The following is a 25594-nucleotide window of genomic DNA, read 5'->3' as shown; positions in this document are numbered from 1 at the left end:
AAAAACTCAGGTGTTCAACACCTTTAAGACAGGGGCACGCCCCGCAGCAAACCAGATCTGGAGGAATGAAAGGATGAGACCAAGATACTGTCATGAGCGATGGAAGCCGCAGTTGGTGGATGGCGGTGGAGGTCACGATCGTGGCACCAGAGGCAACAACAAGAAGAAGCAAAACAGGGGTGAAAAACAGAAGCGATTGTCGTCTTCAGAACAAAGCAACAACAGATGGAGATGACAGCGGCGGAGAAACCGGTGGAGTCATAGGCGGCGGTAGAGACACAAAAACGGCGGTAGAGGAACAAGGCTGCAAGTGACGGCGGTGGCCGGTGAGTGGAGGTAGGCGGAGAGGACGGTAACATAAAACGGAAAATAAGCTAAAAGAGAAAACAACCCACTTATTGGGTAGCAAATCCACCTACTGTGGAAGGGAACCCACCTACTATGGGAGAAAACTACCTACAAAGAGCAGGAGAAACCTCCATGGAGGAGGAGGAGCCCCCCAAAGGGGGAGGAGCCCCAAGGGGGGTGGCGGCTAGCTTTTCTTCAAACCCTAGCAGACAAGTTTTTTTCTTCCAATTGATGTGACTTGACTTTAATAGTTTGTGGATGTTTATTATTGGCGGTTTGCTCAGTTTACATGTATAAAAAACTAAAAAAATGACCCAGTCCAGCTTTGGGCCCAATCCGCAATAACCCAGCCGAACAAACCGCCACCCAACGTTAATTAGCCATGACATACCTGGAAATATTCACGTTCGAAAATTGGAATATTAGTCCAGCTTGGTTTTGATCAGTTGGATCAAAATGAGTCTGATTCCAACCGATGCTTAGCCTTACCTCTGACATCATCATTGCTTCAACACTTTCCTTGGTTAGTAAAATTGACGAGGCGGACAATGATAAGGAAAAGATGTAGATTTCCTTTCATCTATTGAAGTTTTAATTTTTTATCATGCAGAATCGGTCGCACGTGCACATTGTCATTGAACATGTAAATCGCTTGGCATCAAAGCAAGCCCAGATAATGTATTACTAGGATTATAGCCCGTTGCCGTGCGATGCACGGACGAGCGATTCTATGAGTTATAATTTTTAATTCAATAATTTATAAAATAAATAGATTTATTTACATACCTATGGTAATTAATATTAATAATGTTTGCAACTATGAAAAGATAGGTGATATTTAATTATTTTTTAACTTTAGTGTATATTAGATAATACATAAACATTTAATTATTTAAAATGATTATATAATTATTAATCTGAAATATAAAACAAACTCGTTTTAATTTAAAAAAATGTATATAGATTCAATAGCAGAAAATACAATAAAAGTCCTTGTTGACTATGTTAATCAAGGAATAGTATTTAGCTCTTCATGGATAGATGACAAAAATATAGTGTCTTAAATTACCCATGAAAATAGAGAGAATCAAACCTAAGGTAAAAAAAAATGATATAGTTATAGACAAAATAAACAACCATTCACAGTGAACAAATAAAGTAGCACCGTTCAAGTGATGTTTACAACCACATCATGTTATATTATGTAGTACAAAAAAAGAACAAAAAGATGTAACTTTTGATGTTAAATTACTCCGTCAAAACAGCAACTCTGTAAAAATTGAGAAGAACCATTTTCCATAGCTGCATCTTGTGTCTTGCAACGGAATTTCCAAGTCTGAAAAATGTTTCCTTATAGAACTCATATCACCGCCCAAAAATGGCACCCATACTCCCAGATTCACTTATCCCCTCACTAAGTGAGTACCAGACGATTTCTCATCTAGTCCAAGAACCATCTGGAAGAAGTACATTGATTTCTGGACTCATGTCGTTGAAAACCTTTTCCTGAATATAATCAGGAATAATCTGCAAAATTTTAATTTCACTGCATAAGTAAAGAAAAAATAGTAATACTAAAAATTAAATCACAAAATTCCAAAAAAAGAAAACGAACCAGATGATGACGGGGAATAATGAGATCAGCAGTGAGATCAACTGACCAAATTAACATCTCCTAATTCACAATATCTTCAACTTCATTCTCAGAATCATCATCACTAATTAAATTTATAACCGAACCATCTACTTCATGAAAATTCAGATGACTTGAACTTGCAACATTAGCTGCAACATGAGCAGTTCTTTTCCTATACTCAATCTCAAACAAGTTCAGATCACTAATTTGGATGTCAAATCTACTATCACCAAGATAAATAAAACAAATTATCACACTTCCCTGTATTTGGTGCACAGTTCGTAACTCTGAAATATTAGCACCAAATCTTGGTTCATCACGATCAAAATAAAAGCTAACACAGAATTTATTCCCTACAGGATCCACTAATTCAACATATTTAGAGAGACTTTCTTCAAAATCATTCAAGAATTGTCTTGGTACAAAAATATACACCTGAATATTCCACAAAAATAAACATAAAAAGAAAAAAATATGATCAGTGTCCAATATTTTCATCTCACTCCAAACATAAAAAACAAATTTCATAGTTACCTCCTCCGGATGAAATACTCTGGCAAAAATCTGTTGCTTAGACTTAGAACTTCTTAAGGTGTACTGATGCATAGTAACTACACAAAAAAACCGATGACAACCTCTAAATGTAAGATAGAAAAATGGAATAAGGGTCAAATATTAACTATAACATAAGAGATAAATCCAATTTCAAAACTCAAATAGATCAAGTGGGAAATATTGGAGAATCACAGCCCAAATACGATATCAAGTCCTAAGTCCTAACATTATATGAGAAAATCTCCATATCAAGCATTAGGTGAGTACAATTAATGAAGCTACAACTAAATCACTAATAGGTAGAACAACAAATTATTCACTTTGGTTAATGGACACGGCAACATGTCCAAATATTCAAATTTCTTCAATAATAACTAAACTACAAAAGATTGCTTGTGATTAATTAGACCAATAGCTCCATTAAATATCTGTTAAGTTAGAAACTAATGAATAGAAAGAGTACATCATGTGAATGTGTAGGTGAATGAGAAGAGGTAATAGAGGTAAATTTTATCTCTTCTTACTCTATACACACGCACGCATGATAGTATTCCTTTAAGATAGCAATTAAGAAACATGCCAGATCTATAAATTCCATCTACCACCAGTGTTTACAAAAACAACCAAATAAATAATCTTTTATACATTGGCCTCAACCATTTTGAGTGGTTTCATTTTTGTATTCTGTGTAATGTGACCAACAGGTTCGTAACAAAGCTACAAAATAAGATCTTAAAACTGATACAAAAAGTAACTCCATCTCCTAACTCTGTAATAGAGAACATAATCTAATTAAGCTATTCATTATCACATATCATAAAATTTCCATCCCTCTTTGCTCTACCTTCTGTGTCATTCTGCCTATCAAAAAAGAGTTTTTCATGAACTAAAGACACTTCCACACATCACAATATACCACACAATCTTTGAATGGGTAGGGCAGTCCAACTGTCAAAAATAGTTCGAATTAGTAACTAATTCAGTTTAAACACTTCCATCATACGAAACTGTCAAAAATCAAGCAATTCACGAAATCAAATGGAAAATTAATTATACAGATAAACTAACAATCTAACCACAATTTCAAAATGCTACACATCAAAGACTGAATTTGAAACATATCTGATCCTGACTTTGGTTCAGAAACATAAAGCCTATGCCAATTTTAACATGCAAAATCTACAGCGAATCAACACCTCAACATCAAATACACATGCAATTTTACTTTGAACATGCAGCATACAAATTAGGGTTAAGGAAGAATATTACTTCAGTGTAAGCAATAAATTGATTAATAACATAAAACCAACAAAAAAGGTTGTTCCTTGGCGTACCTATCAGAATGGCGACGCCAGAACGCAAACAATTGGGCAAAAAGGCTTTCTTAATGATGCCCTCAATTTTCACACCCTGTAAAACAGAAATTAAGCGTCATATACATGTAGAAACTATAACATGACTAACTTCAAACAAATGACAGTAATGTTATACAACCTCTACATCAATAAGCACAACATGGATAGCGTAAGGTTTTGAGGGTTCACCAACTGGAAACATATCCCAAACACGAAGAACCCGAACCTTCACTCTCCAAGTATCTTTTTTAGGATCGATCCCAATGCATATGGAACGAAGGGGATTCAATGATCTAGCCATTAAAACCAGCAAGAGAACACAACAAAATATGAAAATAAGTTTTCAGCATTAAATGAATTTGTTACGTCATTACAGTTCCGTATTTGCAGTACTTGGGAACTGATCCTAAGAGTAAAGTTCTCAATATCATGACAGTCATAACTGTTTGTCTTGAGTTATGTAATGTGTAAATTATATATTCTATATTAGTCATGAAGATAATGAAGAGCACGGACGAGCAATTCTACGATTAATCATATTTATTTATTTAGTTTATTAAATTGAATAAATTAACTCACATATGAATAACGTAACAAATGTGGCTTAGCCGACAAATAGATGACAATAAACCGATTATGAACTTTAATATGTATACAAATGTGTTTTACATTTTTTTTTCAATATAACTTCAATACAATGACAATGTTATAGTTTTTGTTAGAAATGTACAAAGGTTGAAATTATAAGTCTTTTCTTTGGTACATCGGAAAGATAAATTACACCCTCTAAAGATTGAACCCTGGACCTCCCCACCCCAACCCATCCCCATCCCCAACCCATATGTGGAACTACTGAATGTGATTAAGAAACAATACATATCCTTTTGCCCCTGCTCTCATTTGAACCTGTTCATAGTATGCAAAATATTAACAACTCATAAATTTTTAAAATTAACCAAATTTAGTTAACAAATAATCAATTAAAAATTGAAAAAGAAATATTCAGAAAAAAATTATACTACTACTATTATTCCCTTGTACACAACTTGAGTAATGAATTTCATTGGTAATATCTACAAATTAGTCAAAATAAACAGGGGAGCACACAATTAGTGCAATTAACAAATATGTTTAAACAACTACTATAGAAAATTGGAGTCTAAGATGTTAAATAGGTAAATATAGAAAGAAAAAAAATCGATCATTCTTAGATACGATCAGCACAAAAAAAAAAAGGAATTAAAAGATTAGTATGAAATAAATTAACAGTGAGCAAAATGAAGTTACTAAAAAATCACAGGTTAAAAACTTAATTGCAGATATAGGAACATATAAAGAAAGGAATGGGACTAAGTAATACTTAAATAACACAAATAAATAATAGATCAAACCTCTAAAAGGAGAGGCCATGCCGTGTAGAGATCCAAAATATTCAAACTTTGATCTTTTGAGATAGTTCCAACCAAATCAATGTGTAGCTACTAACAAAATATACTGATTTAACACCAGCAAGAAATAAATAACACTTGTTTTCATCAAAAAAACTAAACTATAATATTTTTGTTGATACTTGACAAAATATAATAATCTATAATATTTTTGCATAAATAAAGAATTGATCTGGAAGTTGAAGGAAAAAACATGCTATAAGACCAAATAGAAGAGAAACATACACAGTGTCAAGGCTGGGAGATATTCAAGAATAGATTAGAGTGAGAGGAACTTTGGTTCAAACCAATCTTGTTTCACCTAGCTATAGTGTGTTTATATTTAGAAATCTTCATCTAAAATGTAAGTTAATGTATGTTTAGAAAAAAAAAAAAAAAAAGCAACGGATTTCTCTTCACAGATAGGCAATCTTGACAATAGGAGTTGTCATCATGAAATGAAGAAAATTGACCACACAACTAAGTAAATTTTTTTGGACAATGTAGGTAAGGTCATCTAAAAAGATTGATTAATTTAGTAATAATATTTGACTATCTTTCAAAGCACAAAGATAGTACTAATATTGGGTAGGCTCATTAAATTCAAAGCAATAAATTTAGTAATTTTTTTTTTGATAAGCCAAACATTGCATTAAAAGGGAGTACAAGGGGTACTCCAACCCTTAATAGAAAAAGAGAGGAGAAATAAGAGAAAAAAGAAACCAGAAAAAAGAAGCCAAACCAGAAAAACCAGGAAAACAGTACACACAGACCAGAGAATTACATATACTTGCAACTTCAAATACAAACAAGCTCCAACACCACTAAATGTCATTCCAAAGTGCCTATACCCCAATCTGAATTTCACAAGCCCACCACGAGCCATTCCAAATAACCAAACAGTAGGAACAGCACGAAAGCACTATACTAATAGAAAATTAGGCCAGTTAGAATGAAACAGAAAACTAAAGCATTTAATGCACCACTGATTCATAAGTTTATCATTTAATAGAAATTAAGCAAAATTTCAATTTCTGTCAATTGAATAAGTATTGGCTACCAAATCTAAGGGATAGTATGATGTTAATATCAATATCAACTTGATTTACATAAATTCTGCCTTTGTTTGCAAGAAACACTATATATAGACTCGTCACTTTAATGCTAACAGAATACATTATAACTAACTTACATATGGGTCTGTTTTTTGCAATAGTAGCAATCTTTGAAAATGTTCCACAGGGATAGAAGAATGTCTTCATACCTGCAGATCAAATATATATTTGGAATGAGAAGTATAGAGGAACTGGAAGCTCTATTTAGCTTATTTATTTTTATTTGTAATATTCTCTGGGTTTTCTGCTATTAAATGAGAATGTAATATTTAGCTTCTGAAGTCCTGATCATCCTGTTCTTACTAAAAAAATCTTTTAAGGACTTTTATGCTCAATGGGATTATCCCTTCACAACTGTTCATGCATAACTTAACATGTCAGATAAGAGCAAAGAGATAAGCAGCTTCCACCATTACCACTCTTGTTTTTACCAACAATCACTGGAATGTAAAAGAACAGCGGATCCACAGAAACTGCCATCACACATGTGATTACAAATATTTTATTCCATTTCTGAAGCATTGACCCTTGAGGATCAAGAATATTGCACCCAGAAGTCGGCTTTTTTGTCTTTCCATCACTTAAAGGATGGACAGCAGCAGAATGTCTTCTCAAGCTTTTCACTTTCTCTGTTCCACTCTCGAGTCTTCTTCCAATACTCTTCAAAATAGCACTTACACTCGGTATGCCTTTTCTCTTGTGATATCCATTGTTTACAGAACCTTCCTGCTCTATACTAAAAGATGACTCTGATTTCCAGTCCCCAAACCTGGATTGTGAGAGATATAAACTTAGTTAAGTATGTCAGGTATATACGTTAGCATCAATTAGTTTTTTCAACAATTATAAACATCATAACTAATTGGATATCTATTAACACCATTGCAAATGGACGTTAGTACTCACTTTGAGGCCAAAAGTGAACCAAATTCTTCTTATGTATTGAGATAAAGATCGTTCAACTGGTATCTAAGCAAACACTAAGCAAGTAAGCATAATATTTATCTTATAAATATATGAGTATTACCCCTTTAACTATAGTTGCAGCATTGTAAATTGAATAACCAATTGCAAAATTTGGCAGCAATCTGTCATAGGTCATTGCAGCTTTTAAGACAACTTTGTTAATTTTTCAAAACATGTCAATAAGATGAGCCTTTTCTGAATGGAGGAAGTAAATAACTGAAGCAGAAGCAATGTATTAAATTACAGATAGAGCCATAGAGGCAACACGTGACATGAGGTTCTAAGTTTCTGTCCAAAGAGTACAAAAAGAAAAAATTATCAATATGTGTAGCAAAGCAACACCAGGATTGAGGAACCGAACCTCACAAATTTATGCCCCTTTGCATTCATGATCAAACTACTTCTGCATTCAGTGAGAGAACAAGTAAGCTTTGCAGAAAACACTCTACTCAGTGCAACAGAAGACTCAAGCCTGCATCAACTTGGGAACTTGTTTTCGTCCTGAAGTAATAGGAGTGTGAATGTAACTGCAAAAGGATAGGGTCAAGGTCAACGATTTACTTAACTATAAGTAAATGTTAAAGAATAATCTCATTCAAGATTTACAGAAAAATAATCAATAACATAAATGTTACTCTTGAAAGACAAGTACAATCAAACATGATGCATACACATAGTATAGTCAAGTAGAATACAAGGCAAGTTACCTAGGTGTTAGAAGTGAGAAAGAAAAGGAACACTGTCTGTCTGACATATCTAGGGTGGGTGACAAAAATTGTACTTCCCCTTCCATCATCATCTCTTCTCACACTCTTGCTATTCTCTTCCATCATCTTCCATCATCCTCTCTTCTTCCGAAAGGACAAGTGATAAACCAAAAAAAAAAAAGATGACCTATAGCTAGGCTCGAAAAATTGGAAAAAAAATAATTGGAACACAGACAAAAAAAATTCTCTTCTGAATAGTGCCACCACCACTTACTCAACCTTCTCCTTCCCACCCAAAACACACAGCCGCCACACCTCCTTCTCCCTCAACCATGGAACCCTTCACCCTTTCTTAACCCCAAATCAATACCTCAGCCCCAAACCCTTATCACAACCGCCGCCTCTACCCTTTTCCTTACCCAGATTCGAAAAATCGAGAATGAGAGAGAGGAGTGATTCAGAAACAGAGAGAGAATGGGAGATTACGAAACAGAGTGAGAGAGAAGGAGCGATTAAAGAAAGGGGAGATGAACAACCAACAATAGAGGCATGTCGGAGCTATGGGGCGAAGCGATTGGTGGCTGGGCAGAGATTGCACGGCGAGCGGTGACCGGAGATACGGCGGCGGAGCGACCGAAAGTGAGGACGGTGGAGGAGCTTTGTTCTGACCTCTGGGGTTTACTGCAGTGGTGGAGAAGGATTCATGGTTGTTGATGCAAGCTTGCCTCTTATTTATGCTTTTGTTGATGCAAGCTTGCCTTTGCTTCTTCCTCCTTTCACCTCAGACGAATGATGGGAGTGGAGTTGGTGGTAGGCTGGTAGCGTATGGTTATGAATGAGGGGAAACGTGAATGATGGAAGGTGTGGTACTGTGGTTAGGTGAGGAATGAAAATCAACCATTAGATCAGAAACTGAATTGAATGGCCAAGATTGGAAGTTCTCTTATGAATAGTGCTTTCCAAACTCCCCATTAAGTAGATGTAGATGTAGATGCGTATTAGGCCATGATATCTAGTTATCGTTACGTAGAAACTAGTAAGGTACTGTTGGTGCATGTGTTCATCTTGTGTCTTAAAATGTGTTAAGTGCATGTTCAGTTTGTGTCTCTCCTCCTAGTGTTTCATTGTATTGTAGAAGAGAAATATGGAGATACAGCTTCATTTGTTGATAGAGTTTTGCAATGAACTCATATGCTCGCTTATCTACCCATTGTGCATCATCTCCTTCTTCACTGAAAGTCTTGTCATGACATCCTTCATAACGATGATAAAATTCCGGGTCAATGGCCAATTGGCCATGGTCTCCTGCATTTAAACGGACACTCTTTCCTTTGTTGCTTATAAAAAAAAACTCTTTCCTTCGTTGTCACACTCAACAATATTGACATCATCATCATTAAAATCAATACTCAAAGTAGTGAATTTGGCTCAGTGGCGTTGTGTGGCCTAGGTGAGTTTTTCTTTATGATATCTGGCAATAAGATATAACTTGGAAAGGCCATGTAGGATTATTATGTATATGTAGCAGTGGTGACGTGGTCTCCTGTTACCAGTTAACAGTGAAATATTAATGGCGGGGACTAAAACCAAAATCATTTGATGATAAAGAGTTTGATAAAACAAAGACAAAAACCATAAAAGATAAATGATAGGGACTAAAATCAAATCTGAAGCTAAAATGATGGACTGAATTTATTTAAGCTTAATTTGATTAGTACAATAATTAATTCATCAAATGTAATGGATGCATAAGTGACAGGAAATTGTATGGCCTTTTCTTTTTCGAAAGCAAAATATATATATATATATATATATATATATATAAGGATAACGTTGAGAAATAATCCCTCTCAACAAGGGTACAGTAACCATCCATGTCATCATAGAGCTGACAAAAACCCAACACCTACAGCAAAAACCTCTAAAAACACCCCAATCAAACACCCCATAACGTTTAAAGCACCAGGAAGAGACCCCATTGAAACCGAAAAACAGTGATAGGATCAACCGAAAAACAGGAAATTGTATGGCCTTCTTTTGCAACCTCTTTTGCTTTAGATTCTTTCATTTCCAAAGTTGAAACTTTGGATGCAGAAAAAACTAGAGGAGGGCTTCAACCTCCTTCATGTCTTAATGATTCTCAGAGAGACAGACTAATGGTATGAGATGTTTACACGCATTTCAGCATCTCTTCACAGCCACTTCAGCTGCAATGAAGCTCAAGCATCAGGTTGAACATCTTCAACAAATTCACCAACAACTGCAATAGCTTCTTCATTATCAGTGGCAAGATGCCTGACCTTTCACATCATTCCCATAAGGCGGCGTGCCAAATCAGCATGCAATGCATGGCCACCCTGGATCAAGCATAAAAATAAGTTGCATTAAACTTTAAAATCATACTCATTGCAGATGCAGCTTGGACTCTTGGGCATAATCCAAATCTGAGAACATGATTGAAGAACACAGCTTTTGAATGAGGATTGAAACAGTCACTTTAAATATTTTAACAAGGAGTGGGATTGGATAAATTGGATTGCACAAAGTACAGGATCAGCATTTTGATACAGAAGAAATGAAATAGACAAGTAAAAATATCTGATGTAGGGAGCAACAGAGATCGAAAGGAACATGCCTTATAAGCTACGATGTGAGCCACAGGGAGTCCTTGATTACCAAATTGACCAAACAGGGAGAGATCACCAATAAGATCTAAGATCTTGTGACGACATGGTTCATCACTGAAATGCAGAGGCGGATTCAACCAACCTTTACTCGCACTGCAGATAAAAACAGTAGTACAGTACTAATTAATAACTATACAATGACATAGAGGAATAATAGGCAATGAGCATAACCAATGCGTAACTTTCTCAAGTATCACAAGATCCAATAGAAAACTATCCACACAGTTTGCATCTTTGTACCAAGATAATTCATTTAGTTAGCACGTTACTGAATCAAAGTTTCATGTGTACTCCAGACCAATCTGCAGATTAAAATCTATAGCTCATGTGGTAAGAGCTAGGGACATAAGGGTTGGGTGGGATGAGGGTGAAGGGTCCCGGGTTCGAACCCGGAGGAGGGACTAATTTACTAACATTTCTAACAACTAACATTTTCCTATCAAAAAAAAAACTTCATCTTAAAAGTTACCATGCATATAATTGACTACATCCGTGTTTGAATTTCCACTTAAATCATTAGCATATTCTTGCAAACTACTTGGCTTATATGGTTGGGATAATTTAATTATTCTTGCCATTTGGCTCAGGAGGGAAAACCCACATTAGGAAAACCTGGTCTGACCTTATTCTTTAAGACAAAGGATGCATTTGTACAACAGGGTCTTATCTACAAAGGTTTCGGAAAATAATTCATGCGCTAGAAGTTTCAGCTTTCAACTGTTAACTTCAAGCAAAACCCTTTAGTTCTGGAAGTTCTAGATATACAAGCATGCTTCAAAAAGAACCTGTCTTCTAAAAGTATCAGCTACTTAGTCATCGGTTTTGCACAATTCTAAAGTCCTCTTTATTGATTAGGTCTTGAATGAAGTCATGATGATCTTTGTGGCCGTGAAGTACTTGACTCCGAGTCAAAGATCTAGTTAACATTGTGCTTGTCAATTATTCTTTTGTTTTATCATTTTCTTGGATCTATCTTCTTGGATCTAGTGATCAAGTTCTTTGGTTTCTTGACTAACTTTTCTCCATTACTTGGTATTTCTTCAAATTTGTGCAACTGTGAAAAAATTATTGAACAAACATTTGGACAATTTGTTAGGATTATTTCAGTCTTGGAGGAGATGAGTCCCCTAACAAATCTTCCTCAGGACTTGATTTTAGAAAAAAGACAAACTAGGCTAGACCAAGCCTGCATAACTACTAATAGCCCACTTCAGTAACATTCGTTAACTGTGATTTGAAGTTGTGGATCACATCGCTTGATATAACTGCAATACTGAATTTCACTCACCTTGCATTTTGCATTGTGGTTTAAAAAAACAAACTGCAAAGAAACATTGTTGTGGTCATAATGCCTTTGTTCAAAATATCAGAATGGCGAACTTGAAGGAAATTGAAGTAGGCATTGGCCACAACTACCAAGCAGCACAACTGAGACTACAATTTAACACCACGATCATACCCTTGAATGGTAGGACCACATTTTTGGGGTTTTAAGTTTAGCGGAGAAATTTTTAACTTACAGTTAGAAATATAATATAAAACCATTCATGTGTCCATTACTCAATAGCTTAAACTTTTGAGATAGTTGGATCATTACATTGTATCAGAGCACCTATGACAAAGTGGTCCAGATTCTAGATTTCGATCATTGTTGCCCTCAATTATTCCAATAAAAAAATTGAATATCAGAAAAAGGTAGGTGGGTCTGTGCATTGTCCACGCTTCAAGCTCAATGGACTCTTGTGTGAAAGAGCGTATAAGAACATTCACATGTTTGTTATCAATAGTTTAAGCTTATGAGATAGTTGGTACATTTAGGGTAGCGTTAGCCTAACCTGAATTCTAATTTGGTATTAGAGTCTATCCTAGATCTGTTTATTGAGCCACCCATAAATGAGCCACCACAGATGCCCAGTCCTGCATATTCCACACTCTAGATGTCAAATCCTGAGCATGAGGGGGTGTGTTGAGAAGTCTCACATTGACTAGAGATATGTCTAAATAAGTCCTTATATATGGTAGAGTAATCCTCACCACTATGATATCTTTTGGGGTAGAGTTAGGCCTAACACGATTTCTAATACTTACAAGTGAAGGACGAGCCCTTTCCTATTATGTAGACATTGTGTTCTATCCAAAACCAATTCTTCAGAGGTCATATTATTTGAATCTTTTTTAATGGTTTATTTCTTGGTATGCCTCCACCTCTAATTTTTTGCAATCCTCCCTGATCAACTCTTTTAAGTAGGGTTTCTATCAACATGTCCAAACCATCTGAAGTGAAATTCAACCTTTGTTGTTTCCTTGTAGACGCCATTCCAATTTCCACTCTAATAGATTCATTCTTGATCTTATCACGTACGATTACTTATCCAATACATCATTCTCAGCTCTACAATTCTTATTTAAAGGAGGAAAGTAGGAATAAAGTATTGGTGTTGGGATATGAAAAGAGGATTAGAGAACAAGTCAACTAACAGAAAATTCCAATTAATCTAATTCTCTCAAATAAGAGATAAATTCTTTATATATAATTTCGCAAAGGTCTCATAAAACTACGTCTTAAGTATAACTTCTACAAGAACTCCAATCATAACAAAACCATAAATATCATATTTTCAAACGTGAAACCAACCTCTAGAAGGTGTAAGGTAAAGCTGCCCCATAATAGACCCACAATGGGTCTGACCTTTCTCAAAATCCTGCTATAGGGGGATATGTATAGCAACAGCTTTCCGTTTAGTGCCTAATCTAGTTCCTAAATTTATGGTTCCTGTGACCGAGTACCTAAATATATGCTTAAATCTGTGTTTTATGTAAATAGTTTCAAGATTTTCCTGAAATTTATAGCATATCAATATTGCTGCATAAACTTCTCCGCTTTAGTACAATATAAATCAAATTTGTCCACTAGCTAACTTAAAGCTGAGCATAATGCATAATTGTAACAAAGTATTTATGCACAAGCTATCAAATTCATTCACTAGCTATCATACAGCTGAGCATCAGTAATAGTTATCGCTTATAATGCAAATGCTAGTAGCAAAGCACTTACCTGCACACGATAGCATTTTCTAGAGAACCCCCTTTGATAAGTCCAGCACTGCGCATTTGCTCAACCTGCGAGATATGTTAAAGCAGGGTATCCAGGGTTAAGATTGACCAACTAAGTTCACTAAAGAGAACCATTCACGTTTGAGAAGTAATCGACAAGTCATGCATATGGGTCTCTAGTATGTAACCCTAACCTACATGCAATAAAGAATTTAGACAACCACCATGCAGTAGGTCAGATTATTAACTGATAAGTATAGACCCTTAGTCAAGAAGGTCTATGTTAGGAGAAAGAGGGGAGTAGCAGGGGATAATAACCCTGTAACTGACTCTAACTGACTTCATGGGGGGTTAGGATTCTGTTATTCTGTTAGTCCCTTGTAACTGACAACTACCTACTATAAAGGGTAGTTAGCAGGGTAGTTAGAATCACTTCTGAGTTGTTAGGAAGAGTGGAGAGTCTGGTCTCTCGAATAACCAGTGGGTTCTTCTGTAGTTTGTGAGTTTCCTCTGAATCTTCTTGGATTCAGTGTGAGTTTCAATACAATTCTTCTCAGTTTTCTTCAGAGTTTATCATTGGTATCAGAGCTCCATCCAGGAGCTGTGGTATCGAATTTCTATGGTCAAGAGCAGAATGGAGGCAAGAATCGAGAGTGTGGAGCGCAACATGGAGCGGATCTTGGAGGTTCTGGATCGTTTGGATCGGGATCGTGAGGAAGATCGAAGGAACCGTGATGCAAATCGAGCAGGAAATGAGGAGCGACTGAGGCAATTGGAAGTGCGATTGGAAGGATTGTCGCACAACCGTGAGGAGGTGGAGATGACGCGCACGACGCCAGAGGCGGCTACGGCACCGGCGCCGGAGGCGGAGACGGCGACGCAAGGTGCGAATCGCTGGCGTAAAATGGAGATTCCAGTCTATGATGGAAGCGAAGACGCGTTTGGATGGGTCAACAAACTGGAAAGGTACTTTCGTATCAAGGGAGCGATGGAGGAAGAGAAGCTACAAGCGGTGGTTGTAGCTTTGGATGGAAGAGCGTTAAGCTGGTATCAATGGTGGGAACCTTGTCACCTGCATGCGTCTTGGGAGCAGTTCAAGCGTGCGATCTTGGAGAGGTTTCAGTCCTCTGTTTCGCAGAGTCTATTTGCAGCGTTGCTAGCGCTGAAACAGAGTGGCAGCGTCGCGGAATTCGTGGAGCAATTCGAGAGATTTGCTGGAATGATGAAAGGTGTGGAAGAAGATCACCTGAGAGAGGTTTTTCTAAACGGATTGAAGGAGGAATTAGCGGCAGAAGTGAAGCTTTATGAACCAAAGAATCTGACAGAGTTGGTCAAAAAAGCGTTAATGGTGGAGCAGAAGAACAGTGCGGTTCAGAGGGCAGGAACTGGTGGTTGGGGGGGAAGAACGGGCTCTAATTTTCGGAGCCTTCCTCCGTCTAGATCAGTGGTGATGGACACGGGGCAGAGGAATCCGTTGCGACCTGCGAATTCAACAGCTGCAGTGAGCAATCCAGCGCCTGCAGTTGGGACTGGTTCAGGGGACAGAGGTTTACCAAGGGTGAGACCTACTGGTTTTCGTAGGTTATCTGAGGCAGAGATGCAAGAGAAGATTAGGAAAGGGGAGTGTTTCAGGTGTGAGGAAAAGTTTGGCCCAAACCATGTTTGCAAGAACAAGCAACTACGAGTGATGTTGTTGGGTGAAGGGGAGGTTGAGGATCCAGAACAGGAGGAAAATCTTGAAGCGGACACAGACCACGTTGAGCCACAATTGTTCCAGTTATCTCTCAAGAGCATAGCTGGTTTTACTTCTCGAAGGTCTTTGAAGGTGTGGGGAGAGTTGGGGCAGCATAAGGTCATTGTTTTGGTGGATTGTGGTGCCACACACAATTTCATTTCACAGGATCTGGTGAACTCTTTGAAATTACCAGTGGCAGAAACTCCTTCCTACACGGTGGAGGTTGGTGATGGGCATAAGGTGAAATGCCAAGGCAAGTGCACAGATGTTCAGCTGAGCATTCAGGGCATTCCAATTACACAGGAGTTATTTCTCTTTAATTTGGGGGGTGTGGATGTGGTCCTAGGATTGGAATGGTTGGCAAGTTTGGGGGACATAAAAGCCAATTTTGAGGAGTTAACCTTGAGGTTTAAAGTGGGAAGTAAGAAGGTTTTGCTGAGAGGTGAACCTGGTCTCATTAGGAAGACAGCTTCTTTATCTTCCTTGGTCAAAGCTCTGCAGCAACAAGCTGAGGGATTTTGGGTGGAATTTCAGCAGCTGGTTGAAGTTCAGGAAGAGCTCGTGGCTGTTCCAGGGCAGTTGCAGGGGTTGATGAAGAATTATACTGAGTTATTCACTGCCATACAGGACTTACCCCCTAGTAGAGTGCAAGATCATGCCATTCACCTGCAAGAGGGAGCTACCATACCAAATATTCGACCATACAGGTATCCCCACTACCAAAAATCTGAAATAGAGAAATTGGTCAAGGAGATGTTAGTTGCTGGAATTATCAGGCCTAGTATTAGCCCATTTTCTAGTCCAGTTATTTTAGTAAAGAAAAAAGATGGTAGCTGGCGATTTTGCATTGATTACAGGGCTTTGAATAAGATTACCATTCCCAATAAATTTCCCATCCCCATTATTGATGAGTTACTAGATGAATTAGGAGAGGCTAAGGTTTTTTCTAAGCTAGACCTTAAATCGGGGTACCATCAAATTAGAATGAGAGCTTGTGATATAGAGAAGACAGCTTTCCGGACCCATGAGGGCCACTATGAGTTTTTAGTGATGCCTTTTGGGCTCACTAATGCTCCATCCACTTTCCAAGCCTTGATGAATGAGGTTTTGAAGCCTTTACTAAGGAAATTTGTTTTGGTCTTTTTTGATGATATTTTGGTCTATAGCTTGTCTATGGAAGACCACATAATTCAATTGGGACAAGTCTTTGAGTTGCTGTTCCAGAATGGGTTGAAACTGAATCAGAAAAAGTGTTTGTTTGGCCAAGAGAAATTAGAATACCTGGGCCATATTATATCTCATGGTGCAGTGGCGGCTGACCCTAAGAAGCTTGAGGCTATGTGGTGTTGGCCTGTACCAAAAGATGTCAAGGGGTTGAGGGGGTTTTTGGGTCTCACCGGTTACTATAGACGATTTGTGCGAGGCTATGGGAAAATTGCTAGGCCACTGACTTTGCTGCTCAAGAAGAATGGTTTTGTGTGGAGTAAGGAGGCACAACTTGCTTTTGATCAGCTCAAACATGCCATGACTGATCTTCCAGCCTTGGCAGTCCCTGATTTTTCCAAGACCTTTGTTATCGAGACTGATGCTTCCAGTACAGGTCTGGGGGCAGTCCTTTTACAAGAGGGCAGGCCTTTGGCTTTTTGGAGCTCCACTTTGTCAGACCAAGGACAGCGAAAATCTGTTTATGAGCGGGAATTGATGGCTGTGGTGAGGGCTGTTCAGAGGTGGAGGCACTACCTTTTAGGCAGTCACTTCATCATCAGGACAGACCAAAAGAGTCTTAAATTCCTCACTGACCAACGGTTATGGGCTGAGGAGCAGTTCAAATGGGTGTCCAAATTATTTGGCTATGATTTTGAGGTCCAATATAGGCCTGGCAATGATAATTCAGCTGCTGATGCTTTGTCTAGGAGGGCCTCTTATTCAGCTATTTCAGTGGTGCATATCCAGGACCTAGAGGAGTGGCAAGAGGAAGTGCAAAGAGATCCTAGGTTGCTGTCCATTATACAGGACTTGTTGGTGGACTCTACTTCTCATGAGGGGTATCAGCTTCTTAACCAGAAGTTGTATTACAAACAGAAGTTGGTGCTACCTAAGCTATCTGCCAGGATACCAATTTTACTTAGGGAATTTCATTCTTCCTTGGTGGGAGGCCATTCCGGGTTCTTTAGAACTTATAAGAGACTGGCAGCTGTGGTTTATTGGGAAGGAATGAGACAAGACATCAGGAATTTTGTGGCTGCTTGTGAGGTCTGCCAGAGGAACAAGTATGACACTTTGTCCCCATCTGGATTACTGCAACCTCTACCTGTCCCTACTCAAGTTTGGGCTGACATTTCAATGGATTTTTTGGGGGGGCTGCCTAAATCTAAGGGGAAGGATACCATCTTTGTGGTGGTTGATCGCTTGACCAAGTATGCACACTTCATTCCCTTGAGTCACCCATATTCTGCCAGTGATGTAGCTGCTGTCTTTCTGCAAGAGATAGTCCGGTTGCATGGTTTCCCTAGTTCCATAGTCTCGGATAGGGACTCTGTTTTCCTTAGTAGCTTCTGGAAGGCTTTGTTCAGAGCTGCGGGGACTCAGTTGAAGTATAGCTCTGCCTACCATCCTCAATCTGATGGGCAAACTGAAGTTGTAAATCGGTGTCTCCAGGCTTATTTGCGGTGTTTGACAGGGTCCAGGCCTAAGCAATGGGTCTCTTGTTTGCCCTAGGCTGAATATTGGTTCAATACCAATTACAATGTCTCTAGTAAGATGACCCCATACAAGGCTTTATATGGGCAAGATCCACCTTCTCTTTTGCAGGGTTCTTCCATACCTTCTAATATGGAGGAGGTCCACAAACTTACCCTTGCCAGGGATGAATTATTGGCTGATCTGCGGGCTAATTTGTTGAAATCCCAGGATCTCATGAGCCAAGCAGCTAACAAGCATCGTAGAGAGGTGGTTTTTGAGGTGGGGGATCAGGTGTTCTTGAAGTTGCAGCCCTATAGGAGAAAATCTTTGGCTCGCCGGGTGAATGAGAAGCTCAGTCCTCGCTTTTATGGACCTTATCAGATCCTGGAGAAAATTGGGCAGGTGGCTTACAAGTTGGATTTGCCACAGCATAGTAGGATCCACCCTGTTTTTCATTCTTCTTTGCTCAAGAAAGCTGTCAAGTTGTGCAGTAATCCACGCTTCAAGTCCAAAGGGCTCTTGCGTGAGGGAACGTGTTAGAATATAATATAAAACCATTAAAGTGATCCTTACCCAATAGCTTAAGCTTTTAGGATAAAGTGGTTATTTGACATGGTATCAGAGCCTCTATGACCGAGAGGTCTAGAGTTCGATCCTTGCTCCCCTCACTTTCTAATTAAAAAGTGGAATTTAATTAAGCACATGGTAGGTGGGCCTGTGCAGTAATCCACGCTTCAAGTCCAAAGGGCTCTTGCGTGAGGGGACGTGTTAGAATATAATATAAAACCATTAAAGTGATCCTTACCCAATAGCTTAAGCTTTTAGGATAAAGTGGTTATTTGACAGGTTTGTGCCTCAACCACTTCCTGAGACACTATCTGAGGAACAACAACTCCTAGCTGTCCCTGAGGCTGTGCTGGACATGCGGGAGGATGCTGCTGGTCAAGTCGAAGTGCTGATTCAATGGGAAAACTTACCTGCTTGTGAAACCAGTTGGGAATTGGCTGCCAAGATTCAGGAAGTCTTTCCTGATTTCCACCTTGAGGACAAGGTGAAATTCATAGGGGGCGGTATTGATAAGTATAGACCCTTAGTCAAGAAGGTCTATGTTAGGAGAAAGAGGGGAGTAGCAGGGGATAATAACCCTGTAACTGACTCTAACTGACTTCATGGGGGGTTAGGATTCTGTTATTCTGTTAGTCCCTTGTAACTGACAACTACCTACTATAAAGGGTAGTTAGCAGGGTAGTTAGAATCACTTCTGAGTTGTTAGGAAGAGTGGAGAGTCTGGTCTCTCGAATAACCAGTGGGTTCTTCTGTAGTTTGTGAGTTTCCTCTGAATCTTCTTGGATTCAGTGTGAGTTTCAATACAATTCTTCTCAGTTTTCTTCAGAGTTTATCATTAACTTATAAATTATACTAGTAATGATTAAAGAACATGATAACTGTGGGTAATATTTCTGTTATATTACCCCTTAGTGCGTAACATTAGGATCCACAGGGGTGTCAATTGGCTTGCAATCTATAAAACCTATTTCCTCCAAAATGTCGAGAGCATACTTCCTCTGTAAGACAGCAATCCTAGACTTAGACTGAGCCAACTCACCTAATAAAGTAACTTAAAGAACCCAAAGTCCTCAATCTGCAAGATTCCAAGTGTTGAAACAAGTGTTGTTTTAGGGCCTAGATGACCTCTTGGTCATCACTGGTAATCACAAATTCACAATATCATCCATGGTCCACATAAACCATAAGATACATACATTTATTAAACTAGACATCAAATAAAATATATGTCCAACAAATCTGCACACTATCTCAAGTCTCAACCCTTACTACCAAATACTCAACACATCAGGCAACATCTTAAATCTAAATTGGTTTTAAATAGACTAAAAATGGAAGAGCTTTAAAAGTTAACCTCCTCATAAATGCAGAAAGTTCTTGACAAAGCTATTTGCATTGAATAAACCACATTATCCAAAGGGGTTGTTGAAAACCACTGGCAGCCAATAGCGGGTGCCTGCAAAAGGAAGGTATATTTGCTCATTATTCAACATTAAACCTCAACAAATGACTTTTAGCAGTTACGACCTTACTATATCAAGTTCCCTTGGATGTAAAAATTTAGCAAACTTGTTTTCTAGCATTCTTTTTTAACAAGTTACGAATGCTGATTATATGCAAGGGCAACTAACCATGATCTGGTGCTTCAACCCCTAGTGCAAAAAAGTGTTACCATAGCTTATTTAAAAATAAAATAAAAAGAAGAAAACAAAAGAGCGTCATTAAATAATGCCTAAAACTGGAAATTTTGGCATCCTCTTAAAAGAGATCAACTGATCAAGATGAAAACAATTTTGCAATTGTTATTAGTCCAATAACGCAAGGCTACAAAAATATTACAAACTCTAACACATAATATTCTTCCTATTTCATTTACTTTCCTACAAAAATGATATCATGTTATGAACCAATTATTCTAAAAGTTTAAACTGTTCGGTTAAGACACATGAATTATTTTCAACAATGCGTACGGCTTGTAAGTTACATGGGGAAAAAACGAAAGCAACAAAACGTAAGAAAGCAAGAGCACATCAATAAGAAACAGGGGAAAAGATGAAAATTTCATCGACCAAATGTAAGAAAGCAGGAGCACTTGAAGATTTTTGTCTATTTCTCAAGAAGAATCAGTACATAACACCTTTGAAAGACATGTAAAATATCTTCTTTCATCATTAAAGAATTACGCAAGACATGAAGATCGAAAGTGAAACAGAAAAACAAGTAAAACTTTTCACTAAAATATGCCTACTTCAACCAAAACACCAGGCCACCAACCAATTTCTGTAAAGCTTGAATCTAAATTCTAATCTAGAGATTCTTCAGATCATAAGAATCATATTAGCAGAGGCAATGCTCAAATCCATGGAACACAATCCTTTTGCTTCATTATTAGCCATCCCGTGAGGATAGTGCGCAAAAGAAAACAGAAAATGCAAAGAAATGTCTTAAAGGGATATGGTAATATTCTCCACTCAACGTGCCCATCTATCATTACCTGTGGAAAGCTGATGCCATAAGTGATTTGAACCACTTCTGAAGGAAATGCAGCAACGAACGAATCATCCCTCCAAACATACACTGGTTCCTTCACATGCGGAGCTATTTTATCACAGCTTTTCCCATCAATATCAGTTGCTACCTTCAAACCAACTTCTTCCACCGCTTCCACCCATTCCTTTGCTGACCCATCAAATATAGGAATCTGTATGAGCAATTGTGGATACTAATAATTTTCTAATATGATTTTTTTTTTGGTAGATATATGAAATATTGATTCCAAGAACTAAATATAGGGGAAGGAAAGTGATAGAATTTGGCCTAGACCTCCTGTCACTAAGGTCTATAGGAGGCGTCGTGATAGGGAAGCAAGCGCTGCCATAGCTAGCGCTGAATCAGAGGCTGTGCGCTAGCCAAACAGGCTGCAAGCCTCAGCCAAACAGCCTTGGGTTTTCTATCTTTATTTATCCAGTCAGCATTATGTTTTTATTATCTAGTCAGCATTAGTTTAATATTTTATTATTATGTTTTATTAGGGTTTTTGGGTTAAGTATAAATAGAGGTGGCTCATGGCTGTACCTCTATTGGGCAGTTTTTGGAGAGAATTAGGATTTGGAGGCAGGTTATTAGATACCAGGTGTAATTCTTCTCAAGAACGTTCGTTCTTCTCATAATAAAACTATCTCTAAAGCTATTCAGTTGATTCTGCCTGTGCAATCTTCACTGCTATTTGTGTTCTCTTTTCATCGTAGATACCAGTTCTAACAGAAAGAGAGGGGAAGATAATTTGTTTACCAATGTTTTCAACAAAATCCGACTTTACCTTTATGAAGCAGAGCTAAGGAGAATACTTATGAAAATACACACTATATTATTCTTACAGAACCAAACACAAGTAGCACCAAGCTTAGTGGCTGCTTGGTGAACTACTAAGGGCCTTTTCTTGCTATATATGAAATCGTGCATTTAGTACTGTTGAAATTGTGTCTTTGTCTCATACTAACATATTTGGTCTGGACCTAAACTTCACCAAAATCAAGATTTGGATCTTTGAAGATTGTTAGTTTTGGCAACATAGTTGAAATTCAACATGAGACTAATGAGTAAGAGGCAATTACTGCGAATTGATGCCAATGTGATGTAATTTCACTTGTACATGAGGCCTAATTGAAACTACCATGAAAGTTATTTGATTTTGACATGAAATACATCTCCCGAGGGGAAATAATAGGTGACATAGCTCTTGGTTGTGTCCATCTGATGTATTGTATACTTTTTTGTTTCACATCATTAAACCCATGCCTGGAATGAACAAAAGTTCAAACTTCCCTCTAAGAGTACACACAGATCCAATTAGTTGTATAAGTGTACATTGTTTTATATATGTCGTTCAAAACTGCAGTAAGGAGTTCTAGTATAATAAAACATTACAAAGACCCACTTGATACAATATGGATGAATGCTTAAATTTGTTCATTGTTATTGTTAGTAAATGTAAATCAACTCAAATTGATTAAAAAGAACTAAGTTAAAATAATTGAACTTTAATTGAGATGAATTTAGGCTATGTTTGGATTCAAGTTGACATGACATGAACTTTAGTTAGGAGTTCTGTCCAGTTTGCTCTATTGGAATTCATGTTTTTCTGTTGAAACTTTCTACTAGTGTGTGTATGATCTGTAAGCCAAACAAACATTTAAACACATAACTCAAAAAGAGTATGCTCATCTTCACCCACCTTTTGCTCTCTCTCTCACACAGTTTTCTCCGACCTTATTTTCTGATTGCTATTCATTATCTCTCATTTAAATTCTATTAAGCAAAGTGAAGTGTACAAAATTCAACAACATTACCTCAGCATCGCAGCATTGATCATCCTCCGTCTCAATCTCAATCCTGCAATTATCAACACCAGCAGCCTCCAGAGCAGAAAGCAAGTGCTCCACGGTTCGAACTCGGAAACCGCCTTTACAGAGAGTGGTGCAGAGAGGCGAAACCTGCGCGAACTCCACCGACGCCGGGATCAAATTGGACCGGAAATCGAAGTGCCTCCCTTGGCCTGCAAATCCAGGGCACAATCTCACCGTCGAGACTTCACCCGAATGCAATCCCTTCCCCTTCCGCTCCACGCATTGTGCTAGGGTTTGCTGAAGCCTTCCGGTCTGCACAAGTAACGTAACGGTTTACACTTCAGTGGAATAAGAGAGTGTTGAAAGAATTGAATGAGTTTTGTTTGTTAAATAGTTGAATTTTCTCAGAACCAAAGAGAAGAAGAAGAAAAGAGAGAGTGCGAACTGGTTTCCACGAGATGAGTTTTGACGATCTGAGAGCGTTGAAGGCGGACATTGGAGGTTGCCCTGGCTTCAAATGGAGCTCCGGCTTAATTCAGGAGATTCCTGTAATTTAATTTAATTAGGTTCTTGATTGTGATTATTGTGCTGGCTTTGAGTGATTTCGGCTCAATTAAATGGATGTAATTCTTTTTTGTTAAATTAGTTTGGACAGTACTTTGACCACACCCCTAAATTTTCATTTTCTTCATCGGAAAATTACCCCTAAGTTTTTTTTTTTTTTTTCTGAGATAAAAGGTCTTTGTAATTAAAAAAAAGAAGCAACATCTGAGGCAACATCTGAGGTGAGGATAGCCTCCAAACCCTGAGTACCATCCTCAATTCACACATTACAAGATTTATTTTCTCTTTCATCATATTTTTACTCATTCTTTCGGAAAAATTTATTATGGGCATCTAAAAACTTGTGTAAGGTTGCACCAACCACTTTTGACCCACTATAACAGGTTTTAAAAAAAAATCAAAATTCATATTTTCTTAATTAAACATTTATCTTTAATAAATATTTTCAAAATGTGTTTTTCCTTAATCTGTTACTCTTCTCTCTCCCTTCTTCACCAGATCCAAACCCCAAAACCTATCCCCACCATCTCTGCAAAACCCTTCCCCTCCATCTCCAGATTTTGAAAAAAATAAGTTGGATCAAGAAATCGTTGACAGATCTGAACCCAGTTCATGTGTAAATCACATAGCAGCTTATAAGTAGCATATAACCTAAATGAACATAACAAAGATAATCTTGTTTTCGTTCTATCTGATTGACGAAACACATACACGACATGTCTTGAAAAAAAATTTGCTGCTTTCTTTTCCAACAGATCAAAAAAATAAATTGTTATTCTTAAATAACCATGAACATAAAAGCATGAACCCAATTTAATTGAAACTGCTAGTAACTATGAATTTGGGTGAAGCCCAGAATAACGGATGTGCAAGGATCATCAACCTTTAACTCCCCAAATTTGCACAACACTGAAGCAATATCATCCTCATCTGTTTATGCCATTGGGACCAACAATCGATAGCTTCCATTCCAATGTGAATCGGTTGAACCCACTACAAAACTAGGATGAAATCACACCAAAATGCCCTTCAATTGTTGAGGGTGAGAATCAAGTTCTGGGGAAGAGTTTACTTTTTGTATTTTTTGTTTCAAGACCTCATCCCCAGATCTGCAGAAGCAACCCAACCTCATCCCCAGAACCCAACCGGAACCACCCCCACCCCCAGAACCGAGAAGTCCAGAACCCAATCTGAACCACCCCACCCCAATCGGAACCCACCCGCAGAACCCCACCGCAACCCACCCCCAGTACCCCCAAAATACCAAAAACCAACCCCCACCCTGAGAAAACCACCAAAACACAATATTTCAACTTCCAGATAGCAGCATCTCAACCCTGAAATCCAACTTCTAGAAAACAGCAAAACTTCCAGAAAACAACCAGTGAACAGTGGTGGTGTTCACAATCCAGATCGAGGCACCCTAACCCCACCATGATCCAGCGACCCCCAACCTTAACCCACCAAGATCGAGCCACCACCAACACGATCGAACACAATAGCCCAATGGAAGAAGAGAAAAAGGTGAAAGCTTGGAGCTTTTTGCACAGATTTGAGACTTCTTCCAATGAGAGAAGTGGGATGGATGAGAGTGGTTGAAATATGAGGAAGATAGTGCTCACCAGAGAGTGGGGGTGTTGGATCTGAGAAAGAAGAAGATGAGTGCTAATTCTGAAATCAACGGCAAAACGCCCATGTGGGTTTTGGGTAAAGATGACAGCTTTGACCATATTGGGTCTCTGCTTCATCTTCGTCAGGACATTGCAGAACCTGTTTTTGCTTCTTCCAGGAATCAAGCTCAAAGACCCATCAAGAAAAACCCCAAACCAGTAAAGCACTAATCGGTGTAG

The 25594-nt window shown here is 38.1% G+C and overlaps 2 protein-coding genes across 5 annotated transcripts; both read right to left on the bottom strand.

Annotated features, from left to right (window-relative positions):
• Positions 1 to 1465: 1465 nt before the first annotated feature.
• On the bottom strand, positions 1466 to 8953 carry LOC130737715 (uncharacterized). Of its 4 annotated transcripts, XM_057589544.1 has the most exons (9): positions 8110 to 8949; positions 7764 to 7929; positions 6853 to 7205; positions 6514 to 6585; positions 4034 to 4137; positions 3874 to 3949; positions 2519 to 2595; positions 1964 to 2419; positions 1466 to 1875 (listed from the first exon to the last, which is right to left on the bottom strand). In XM_057589544.1, the coding sequence occupies exons 2-8, from the start codon at positions 7790 to 7792 to the stop codon at positions 2024 to 2026; spliced, it is 1107 nt and encodes a 368-aa protein (XP_057445527.1). In that variant the 5' UTR covers positions 7793 to 7929; positions 8110 to 8949; the 3' UTR covers positions 1466 to 1875; positions 1964 to 2023. The 4 variants fall into 4 exon arrangements, with proteins under 4 accessions (XP_057445527.1, XP_057445524.1, XP_057445526.1 ...); XM_057589541.1 differs by having other exon boundaries at positions 1964 to 2595; positions 8110 to 8951; XM_057589543.1 differs by having other exon boundaries at positions 1964 to 2595; positions 8646 to 8951.
• Positions 8954 to 9783: 830 nt separating this feature from the next.
• Positions 9784 to 24961, bottom strand: LOC130737714 (probable UDP-3-O-acyl-N-acetylglucosamine deacetylase 1, mitochondrial). The gene is made up of 8 exons (XM_057589540.1): positions 24628 to 24961; positions 23626 to 23726; positions 23184 to 23492; positions 21329 to 21535; positions 20189 to 20290; positions 13852 to 13916; positions 10745 to 10889; positions 9784 to 10466 (listed from the first exon to the last, which is right to left on the bottom strand). Exons 2-8 carry the CDS (start codon positions 23674 to 23676, stop codon positions 10413 to 10415), a joined length of 933 nt encoding a protein of 310 aa, XP_057445523.1. The 5' UTR covers positions 23677 to 23726; positions 24628 to 24961; the 3' UTR covers positions 9784 to 10412.
• Between the last annotated feature and the right edge of the window lie 633 nt (positions 24962 to 25594).

Source organism: Lotus japonicus, chromosome 2 (genome assembly GCF_012489685.1).
Source record: "Lotus japonicus ecotype B-129 chromosome 2, LjGifu_v1.2".
NCBI classification, from domain to species: Eukaryota; Viridiplantae; Streptophyta; class Magnoliopsida; order Fabales; family Fabaceae; genus Lotus; species Lotus japonicus.
Note: the sequence above shows the minus strand (reverse complement) of the source record. Positions and strands in the feature narration are given on the sequence as shown.